The sequence below is a fragment of the Etheostoma cragini genome, chromosome 12, assembly GCF_013103735.1.
Source record: "Etheostoma cragini isolate CJK2018 chromosome 12, CSU_Ecrag_1.0, whole genome shotgun sequence".
In the NCBI taxonomy this organism is placed as follows: Eukaryota; Metazoa; Chordata; class Actinopteri; order Perciformes; family Percidae; genus Etheostoma; species Etheostoma cragini.
The window spans coordinates 11,838,701-11,850,161 of record NC_048418.1 but is presented as its reverse complement, the minus strand read 5'-3'; the positions used below and the strand labels follow the sequence as shown (position 1 = coordinate 11,850,161).

Sequence of the window (11,461 nt, the reverse complement as noted above, 5' to 3'; positions counted from 1 at the left end):
TCCTAATAAACATCACAGAGTAGACTTAATCATGAGGATGCGGCTGAAATAAATAATAATAAAACTAAGTCAGCAGCATGAGGCTGTTACCTAATCTACAAGAGCTGTGGAAGGAAATGATCAATAACCAAGTACTAATTTGATTGTGAACTCATTGTGAATTGTCCCCATAAACAAATTCATATATATGTGAACATTTCAAAATTCATCTGTTACAACAACCAAACCATTACAGGTGACTTATTTTATTGTCATGTGTATAGACAAGAAACAATAATCACTCTGGTCAACATCTGGTTTTAGGCACAAGGGGTCACATATTCTGACAACAGCTGTTAAAATATGTGACCCCGTGTGCCAGTGGCAACAGCGCCCCATAGAGTCACAAAATACAATGGTCACAGAATTTGGTGTTACACCTGTAAGAGCCAAGGAAGGCTGGCGAGTTGAGGCATATAGCCGTGTGTTGTTTGTTGCCGTTGCAAAAGAGAGCGCTGAGCCTTCCCGCGCTACTGATACAGCCGCTCTCGTGACATCAACAGTCTATTATTATCTGCACAACTAATGTTTTGCAAAAATTTTGCATTCATCTCTTAAAATTGAGAAATAATTGCCTTTTCTCTATCCTTAACAAGTTTATAAATCAGTTATCAATTAAAGATGCAGATTATGACATTTGGGGATTGTCAGATTAAAGAAATAGTTAGTTATATAAATATGCTTATTCACATAAACTTGCAGTATCTAGCATCACCTACCAGCACTCCTAAAGCTAACAAATGTAAACTTTATATCTCCTTTCATCCATAAAAGGTGTAAGTGTACAATTTGCTGTTTTATGGGGTTATGTTTGTCTATTTCTTGGCTGAGAGCAGTAACATCATGGAGTCTCTGCTGGCTGATCAGAGCCAATAAATAGTTGAGTACATTCAGTATTTCCAGTGTAAAGACAAATAACAACATGTAATGTGTTAATTAGTGAGTGTGGTAGGTATTTTGTTACCTTTGGACCGAGCGCTAGCGGTTTCCTTTAGTTCTGTAGTCTTTAGCCTAAGCTAACCTTTTACAGGCTGTAGCCGTAGATTTAATGTGTTAAAGATCGATAGATTCAATTTTCTCATCCAACTAAGAAAATATTTAATTGCAAAACAAATACAAACATGTAGCATGATGTATATAGTTTAGCTGTTTTCAACAACAAAGATTTGATTATAAAGGTTAAATGTCATTTAAATAAATGTAGTAGCTATAACAAAAATGACTTAGGTCTTTAGTCTTTAGGGATACTAAACTAATACTACCATTTAAAGAGGCAATCTACTTTTTATGATCTGATAGTCCGAGTGCTGCATAATGTGACCACAAGATGGAGCCAGTTAGTCTTTTTTCTTTTTACAGAAGTAGTTTACTTTGTGAGCTTTGTTGGAAAGTTATGTGGTTGGCGTAAAAGTCCACATGGAGGTTATGATCTCTTCAGCTGCCATTATAATAATAATAATACAAATAAAAAAAATACTACATTTTATTTAAAGGCGCCTTTCTTGGCACTCAAGGACGCCGCACAGGGAATTCATATATTAAAAACAGCATAACAAATACTATACAGCAAAACAAAACAAATACTATACAACAGCAAAACAAATACTATACTGCACACTATTCGGTTAAGGGGGGCGGTAGACAGCAGCAATGATGGTTGGAGTGGGACCAGACAACTTGCGGACAGCAGATTCAAAGGAGCTGGAGACAGGCTCAGACACCGGCGAGACTTCCAACTTAGGGACAATCTACCGCGAGACCTCCTCCTCGTCACTGTGCGTAAGACAGACTTTGCGTAAGACTGTCCCTCTGACAAACACAGAAGAAGTTTTTCTATAAACAGACACGATTCCCCTCATTTACACTGAGAGGTGCCCTGTATTGAGCACGGAATGTTAGTCGCACTGGCAGTCACAGAAAAACACTAGAGACACTCAGTTTTTTTGCTCGCTGCTAAATGCACATTTGGTCCACTCAAAATCTGATTTTTCCTCTCCACACTGCTAGTGTTTTATTAAGGATGTTTCAAAAGTAGTTCCCTTTTTTATATGCAAATAGTGAACATGGCACTAACTTATATGTAAATATATATTTTCCTTATGGTCAAATCTTCCCTTGTAACAGTAAATTAGACATTGAAGAGGTTCTTCAGGTGAAAAAAGAACCACTCTTCATGTGACAATGGGCGAAAATGAAAAAGAATACAACAACATGACCTACAGACACACGGTGATCAACCAGGAGAGATGTGGGTAGGATATTTTGGAGTCGTGTTTCCGGTCTGCAAACAGCAGGCAGACTCAAGTTGGACATAGTTGAGCATTTGGCAGCTAAAGAACAAGATATTTCATGAAAATGTCCAAGACTGCAGGGGAAAAATACAAAATGACAATTCCATGGATTAATGCAAAGATTGAAAGAAGCAGAGATATCAGTCACATAAACAAAGTCAAGGTTAAATTGTATTTTCTAATAGTGTGTACAGGTGGATGTGCGTGTGAATGGGATATATTGCATTTTAACAGTGTTTCCTCATAGGACGATTTATGTCAGTCATCAAACCTGTTGTTCAGGCTGAGCATCAAAAGACAAAGATTTAGTTCCAATTGGGTGGGCAAGTCAAGGTGTGGGTTAGTTGTGCCAAATTCCCGTGTCTTTCATGGACATTTTCCAGAGGATATGAAACAGAAGGGAGCTGAGATTCCAGGGCGTGAATAATGCATGTGCAACACCCTTTTAACTGCCTCCCATGATCACATGGAAATGATTATCAGCAGTGACTATACAAAGACCTGTGTGTTTCCAACTCTTCAGTTCATCAGCCATGTACAAAAGGGTGCTACTGGTCCTGTTGTGTGTGCAGGTTTTCCTGCTCATCACATCCTTTACTTCTACTGATGCAGCCGCTCTGGTGACAGATGATCAACAACAACAACAACAGATCCCTAATCTGGTAAGAAGATTCATGCAAGAGCTGTAAAGTCTTTGATTCAAATTGTGTTTTCTCGCAGGACTGTTTAAATCTAAATGTCAAACATATTGCTGCAAGCAAGCTGTGAAACACAAGGATATTTTGGTTTGTATTGGCATTTTGAAGTCACAGCGCTTATGTATAGCAGTGACTTTGAATGAAATACATTAGAGATGTAGACCACTAAAGAATGTCTAATTTCTGCTGATTTTGTTATAGTTGGAGGGAGTAAGTGGACGTCACAGCGAAAGGAGAAGACGAGCATTTGGCTGCAGGTTGAGGCCGGGTGGATGTTCAATCCTTGGAAAGGTAAAACCAAATGTCCTTGATTTTATGGTTTTTCTTTTCAATTTACAATATAAAAGTAAATATTCCCAGAAGGTACATTTAAAAAAAACAGTAGATACTCATCACCGAAGAGGCTGATACCAGTCGGTGAGTTTGTTTTGTGTTGATTGCAGCGCTGATATCAGTTTATCATTTGTTTGTCTGTCACAGATTAAACCCGATGACGAAGACACAAAGGTATTTAATGCAAATTAATGGAAAAGAATAGTACAAATAAATAAGTAGTCTGAGTCTGTAATATTAGGGTGTCCTATGCTGCTGTTGGTGTTGCCTTTGAGCTGTTTGAGACTCACTTTTATTCTTTTTTTTACAGATTCCAAATACCCCGAACCCTCAATTGTCGACTGGGGACAAAACTATGTAAATGTGCTTAATGTTTTTAATTTAATGAACCACTAGATTAATTAATTGATTGATTTGCACCGAGTTATGTAATTGCTGCATTTGACACATACTGAGATGTTTTTTTGTTTGTTTTTTGACTCTGTGACTTTTCTCCTTTTTATGTCTGGGATGAAATTGGACACGCCAGACTAAAGTCCTGAAGACAGTGATGTGACATGTGAAAACCTGCATCTTCTCTTCAAGAAAGCTTTTCTCTTTCGCTTTGCCATGTGACAATAATCAATCATTGCATGAACGTTCCATTGTGAATGAAAAGTCTTTATGTCCAATGCCAATATGATAAGGCTCCCAACAGCTACATTAAAGGTCAAAACCTCTCCTTAGTCCTGTGATGAGATGAAAGTGCCAGCAAGCCATGAAATATTACATTAATCAATGTTACTGCATCATATTAAAAAAACATGTTTTTTGCTTATAGCTATTTTTGTTAGAGTTAATTCCCTACAGCTGTTTTTTTAACTCTGGGTGCAGTTCTGCTTACATTGTCTAATTGTTAGTATTGTTCAACTGTATGTGTTCCTTAGCAATTTTACACATCAAATAAAAACTGGAAAAAAAGAATAAAATAAAAGGTTTTTACCAACTTTTCAATTGTTGATTGTGTGTGTTTCCTGCAAGGTAATGTTTACCGTAAATCGTATCAGAGGCTAAATTAGAAGAAGAGTCACATTGTAAAAGACATAGTTTTGTTAAAACCATTTAAAATCAGTTCTGTACATGTAATAGTTTTGTCTTTACGGATGCTCTGGTAAATCGATACAAAAGATGATTTGCGCAATATTGTTTAACCAAGACTGCTTACAGTTCTGTGAAGTTTAGGAGCAGTAATTTCAAGCACAAAAGTGTATATACTTTGTGACAACTTGGAAGGTATGACCAGTTCGCATAAGCTGTTCTAGTGCAGCGGAACCACCCTTTAAGACGGATTTCTTTCTTCTTTCCTGGGTCGCGACAGTGGGGGAGAGACATGTGTCAGGGTGGAGGGGAACGAGCCAGACGGGGAGCGGTACACAGGTTCGGCGGAGCTACAGCTCAGTCGCGCTGCAGTTAAATAGAGTTCGTTTTAATCTCTTAACATAACACGTTTAAATCACTAACGGGTCCTTACTTGTCAGCCTACCTGAAAACTCCGGATCACGCCACTTCCAACTCTCAGCTGCTCTCTGCCAGCTGCCTTCCACCCATTACTCCCGCTAAACCCCTGACTGGACCCCGGACTGACTGACTGCCGATCAACAGTCAGTCAGTTAAAGGTTTTTTAAAGGTTAGAGGAATGTGAAAAAGAACGTTCGGGTGACGTTCTCTAAAGGTTGCAATGTTAGGATAACGTTAGGGGAACGTTCTCTAAAGGTTGCAACATTAAGATAACGTTATGGGGAAAGTTCTCTAAAGGTTGCAACGTTAGGATAACGTTAGGGGAACGTTCTCTTAAGGTTGCAATGTTAGGATAACGTTATCGGAACGTTCTCTAAAGGTTGCAACGTTAGGATAACGTTAGAGGAACGTTCTCTAAAGGTTGCACCGTTAGGATAACGTTAGTGGAACGTTCTCTAAAGGTTGCACCATTAGGATAACGTTAGGGGGACGTTCTCTAAAGGTTGCAATGTTAGGATAACGTTAGGGGAACGTTCTCTAAAGGTTGCAACATTAAGATAACGTTAGGGGGACGTTCTGGGATTGTTCGATGTAACCAAAAACTAACGTTCCCAGAACGTTAAGAAAACTTTCCAATTAACCAACACACAACCAAAATACAACCAAAATACAACCAAACCTAACCTTCAGGGAACGTTCTCGCAACCAAAAACTGTTAGCTGGGGACTAACTGACTGACTACTTGAACTGATTAGACTAAAGTCTAAGTGTGGCCATTCTTCCTTTACATAAAATGTCTTTAATCTCAGTTGTACGTACAGTCGGACTAAAAAATGGCGTTGAGACAAACTGATTCTGTTTTGCTCATAGACCGTTAATAATAAACAGTCTATGGTTTTGCTCCACAAACGAACTAAGATAAGAAAACCATAAGTGGAGTTTATCGTTGGATTTTTTTGTGGATTTACTCTGGTACTATTGTACAATACAGTTTTTTTTCAGTGGGACAGAGGCTTTTGCTTAATTTTTGTGTTAAATATATGAACATTTGGAATCTTGAATTGTGTGTTATGTTTTGTTGGGTATAGCTTTTTGTTTGTTTAGTGTGTTTAGGGTGTAAATTTGTATATGTGCATACTTGTGTGGTTTGATCTATATCCTACATACAAAATACAACAAACATGCACCTTTAACTGGAGTACGACTATCTTAGATGTCAGGAGAGAGACCCGGCTGGCACCCCTCGACCATTTAAAAAAAAAATAAACGACAAAAACAAACTGTCATAACTTGCATGAATATTGCTGATGAAGGTTGAAGGCATGTATATTAAATTGCTTTGGATAAAAGTAAAAAAAAAAGTTTGCAGATTTGTAGTTCAACTAATAAGAGTAATGGTAATGGACAATTCCGCTTCTAATCCGTAGGGGGACGGAAGCGGAAAAGTTCTTTAGTGTTGCTTTAAGGAGGGACTTCAGGGGAAGGAAGCAGATAAATACGCAAACACACACAGAGTCAGTGTGGTAATTAAATTGGACTTAAACAAACCATTTCAATTGCATTTGGATTGGCCATCTTTGTGTCTGCATACAATGCATTCCTTGTTTGTTGGCAGTGTGTATAAAAAGACCTGTGTGTGTCAAACTCTTCGGTTCATCAGCCACGAACAGAACGGTGCTCCTGGTCCTGTTGTGTCTGCAGGTTTTCCTGCTCATCGTAGCCTTCACTCCACCGACATTTCAACCGTCTCCTGATCCGAGAAGAAGATGCCTGGCTGCTCATGTTTTCAAGGAAAGAGTGTCAAGACCCAATGATTGGTTCTGTTTTGTTCTCCTGTTTGTTTGCTGCTATATTATTGTTCTGAATGTCGAGCATAGCCCCTTCAAATGTACATGTTGCATCTTATTTAATGTGTTTGTGTTCAATCAAACCATTACACTACGTCATGACCGAAAGAACGAGATCCAGGGTACAAGCGGCCAAAATGGGTTTCCTCAGGAGGAGGGCCGGGTTCTCCCTTAGAGATAGGGTGAGGAGCTCAGTCACCCCTGGGGAGCTCGGAGTAGAGCCGCTGCTCCTTTGTGTTGAAAGGAGACAGTTGAGGTGGTTCGGGCATCTGGTGAGGATGCCTCCTGGGCGCCTCCCTAGGCAGGTGTTCCAGGCACGTCCAGCTGGGAGGAGGCCTTGGGGAAGACCCAGGACTAGGTGGAGAGATTATATCTCCAACCTGGCCTGGGAACGCCTCAGAATCCCCCCAGTCGGAGCTGGTTAATATGGCTCGGGAAAGAAGTTTGGGCTCCCCTGCTGGAGCTGCTGCCCCCAAGACCCGAGCAGATTGAACTTTTTTTTGAAATATTTATCTTTCTCATTTCTCAATCTTATCTGCTTTGTTCTCAGTGTAAACCTGTTCAATTATGTTCAAAAAACAAAAATGGTTTACTCTATAAACACCTCAGACAAATGATTTTGCTATGACCTTTCGGTCTAGTGCCTCATTTTGCTCTATTCCTATCTCTCTCTCTCTCTCTCTCTTTCTCTCTCTCTCTCTCTCTCTCTCTGTCTGTGAGTCATTCTTCCCAGAAGTATGTTTACAATGAGCACAGGACTCAGCTGGACTAGAAGCAAGACTGATTCCCATCTGTGGCAGGGGGAACAAAGCAGTGACGGTAAGACTGGTTTCTGAAGTGATTTTTGTGTGTATTCACATTACAGACATGTTACAAATCCTATCCAGTATGGTGACATTTACCATTGTTATTTTTAGCTTTGATAGAATCATATTTTAGGGAACTTGCTAAGTTTTCCCAGTAGATTTAAATTGAAACAAATGATAGTTGTCCAACATGTAGTGAGTCTCTTTTATTTTTAGAATGGGTTATACTGTGCTGTGTAAAGTACTTTATATTTGATATTTTGTTGCTCATATAAAAAGATACAACTAGCTAACTACATTTTGCTGGAAAATATAATATTTAAATATTTTAAATAAGTGTTTATTACATATTTTTTATCCCGGTAGATTTTAATGATAAAGTCTCTGTAAACAGTGTTGTCTTGACACCCCACCACCATTGTCCTGAGGATCTAAGTGGATAGAGTTTTTTATGAGTCGCCTTCAGTTATTAATATAAAGCTCAAAGCAATAAACTTAACTTTCAGTGGTTCAGGGGGTAATTTGCAAAATGAACGTTATCCAGCAAAGCAATAACCCCCCCTCTTCAATAGCATTTAAAGCTACAATTCTGCACCAAGGCTGAATTTGGGGAAAAGAGACTTCAGATTCAGTATTAGGGGACAACTAAGGCCTACATAAAATCCTCCAAAAGCAGCATGTCATAGGACCTTTAAGTAGATTACAGGTGCCTCAAAATTTTACCTAAGTACAGTACATGAGTAAATGTACTTAGTTACTGTTTACCACTGCTAAAAGATATTCCAAAACTCTTCATCCCAGCAGAAGGGTCCCCGGGGGAATTTGAACAGTTTATACTCACGCTCGGTGAAACATTTCCTCCTCCACTCTTTGCTCTTATCACTCTGCCGAGGCAGAATTAATTCATTTATCTCTGTGAAGGTAAACAAGAGAGGAAAAGTTTGGGTCAGGACACGATGCTTCGATGTCAACAATGTTGACAAAACAATAAAAACCGTTCACAGCTTTTACTCCTGTCCTGCTGTTATTACAGACATGTCTGAACTTGCCATGACCCCGACTCTCCCATGCACTTGTAACATTTATTCTGTGAAGGTCTAGGGTTATGGGAAATGGTTTTGTTTAAAGGACACTAAAACCAAAAATATTATATAAACAATGATTTGCGGCCATTTTTCTAGCATCCTTATTTTAGCACATGGACAGAGCCATGTGACATACTGTTTAGAAAGGCTCTGTTCAAAGTAACCAACTAACTAAGTGAACATCTAAGTGTGGGTAGCTAGCAGATCAGTGTCATATCATTGATATTGTCAGATGTAGAGCTCTGTATCAAGCTATACTTACACCTGCTTTTATCACAATCCAATCAAATTTCAAGGATTTTATTTAAATCCATTGTTACTAAATTCTGCTCACAAATGCTATATAGTGTTTCACTCAGGATTTTGTTACATTACTGAAGCTAAAGATGAACTAACTGTGACGTTAAGGACAGTAATTGATTAGAAATTAGTTCTTCCCATCACTGTTTAAAGGCCACAGACAAGTAATTCAAAATGCCCTCCCTTTACAGTTTTATCTGATCAGCATGGATGTCTCACAGGAGAATGACTACTACTACCATGAGAACATCAGCCTCAACTTCAGCTACGATGACTACCCGGCCCTGTGTGAAAAGGGTGACGTTCGTTCCTTCGCAGCCTTCTTCCTCCCCATCATGTATACTTTGTGTCTGGTGGTGGGACTGGCAGGAAATGGCTTAGTTGTCGGAGTCTACGCCTACCACAAGCGCCTCAAGACCATGACGGATGCCTTCCTGACCCACCTGGCTGTGGCTGACCTGCTCCTGCTCTTCACGCTGCCTTTCTGGGCTGCTGATGCGACGAGGGGCTGGGAGCTGGGCGAGGCCACCTGTAAGATTGTGTCTGCCTGCTACACAGTCAACTTCACCTGCTGCATGCTGCTGTTGGCCTGCATCAGCCTGGATCGATACTTGGCGCTGGCAAGGGCGCAAGGTAAAGACCAAAGTCAGCGCTTGCAGAGGATATTCACCAGGAGACACTGCTGGAAGATGTGTTTAGTTGTGTGGGCGACAGCTTTCATCCTTGGTCTTCCTGATTTGATACTCTCGGAAGTGAAATGGGCATCTAACAGGAGCATCTGTCTAGCTATCTATCCTCCATCAATGGCTGGAGGGGGAAAAGCTGCTCTGGAGATAGCAGAGGTGCTGCTGGGATTCCTGCTTCCATTCCTGGTTATGGTGATGTGTTACTGGAACGTGGGCCGAGCACTAAAGGGCCTCCCTGTGGAGAGCAGAGGCAAGAAGTGGAAAGCCTTACGTGTCCTCCTAATAGTAGTGGGGGTGTTTGTGGTCACTCAACTGCCTTATAACGTGCTGAAGGTCTACCGAGCGATGGACACAGTCTATGCATTAGTGACCCACTGTGGGACGAGTAAAGTGTTGGATCAGGCGGCTCAGGTGACAGAGAGCTTGGCCCTCACTCACTGCTGCCTGAACCCGATCCTCTACGCCTTCGTGGGGTCGTCTTTCAGACAGAACATGATGAAAGTGGCCAAGAAGATTGGTGAGAAGAGAAGAAAGAGAAGGGAAAATCCTGTGGGGGAAGAGATGGAGATGTCATTTAACTCCCACAGTGCATCCCAAGAGACAAACACATTTTCAATATGAGTGAACACTAGAGCGTCATGGGGGAAGACATGGGAACCTAAATTACTTATAGAAGAAGAGCAAATACAGCACCAGTACAAGCATGTGTGGAACCATTAAGATTCCAAGACACAAATTCCACGTTGTTTTAACAAATAATTCCCTCCACAATACATCACAAAAGTTGTTAGTCATATTTTTCTGCTCCCGTTTTGTTAAAATGTCTTTATTCTTGTTCACTTTCAAAGTCAAAAGAAGTTTTTTTTTTTTTATAAAAAGTTGGCATGACAAACAACTCTTTGAAATTTGACTTGCAAAGAACCTTTTACAGAGTCAAAAATGCTCTTTGGAGGATATCTCACAAGCTTAAATGCTTACGCTTTTTTTTTGTTTATCCAGAGGTTTGAGATAACAGACATTCCTTTCAGGATTTCACAAGAAACAATCAACACTAGGCTAATAGCAACACTTACAGTACAGTACACATGCAGCACAAAGCATAAATAAGATACATATTTTGAAACTTCATACTCATTACACACTTTGCTCTTTTGGAAAACATAACTGCAACTTTTTTTGATATAATGGTTGTTTCAATTATAATCAACTTAAGTAAATACTTGATACTTACTAATCCACTTGATGTTACACATCTGCACAGCCTATAAACCAGATGCACTACACATGCCTGCACCACTGATGTGAGGTAAGGCAGTATGATGTTGGAGCTCTAATATTGCAAAACTCTGTACTTTCTAATTGCACACTTTCTTTTTTTTTAAGGCAGTTCCCCCTTATTAAAAGCTATCACACATCAGCTTGTTTGCACAGTGGGATTTAACTCTCTTTCATGTTGGAAAGCCACAGATTAGTTTCCTGAATTCCTCAGAACATCTGAGACACATTTACTGCACACATACTTCACAGTTTATGTCGGCAGCCAAGTCTGCACAACACACTGGAACACAACTTCAAACTTTATTTACAAGAAATGCTGGTCGTTCATCTTGATAGTTGCAAAACTTATTTCCTAATTACAGATGTTTTTCTTTAACACTGATTTAGCACGGCAAGATGACTCGAGAAGCATAGAGATGGAGGGTTGCGTACATTTAAACATTTAGACTTTCACGTGTGGAATGTGCACTATTAGCACACTCTGTACCTGTTTAGATAAGTGAAAGTGTAATTTTGCTTGCCCTTTCAAACTGTTACAACTTGTCCCGGTTCTGTTTTATCTTTGAGAAAATTCTGGCACATGCAATCATGCCTACTCGGT

The 11,461-nt window shown here is 39.8% G+C and overlaps 1 protein-coding gene across 1 annotated transcript; it reads left to right on the top strand.

The window, feature by feature from the left end:
• The first annotated feature begins 7,444 nt into the window (after positions 1-7,444).
• ackr4a (atypical chemokine receptor 4a) lies at positions 7,445-11,143 on the top strand. Its single transcript, XM_034886728.1, has 2 exons — positions 7,445-7,524; positions 9,088-11,143. The coding sequence occupies exon 2, from the start codon at positions 9,103-9,105 to the stop codon at positions 10,201-10,203; it is 1,101 nt and encodes a 366-aa protein (XP_034742619.1). The 5' UTR covers positions 7,445-7,524; positions 9,088-9,102; the 3' UTR covers positions 10,204-11,143.
• Positions 11,144-11,461: the final 318 nt, after the last annotated feature.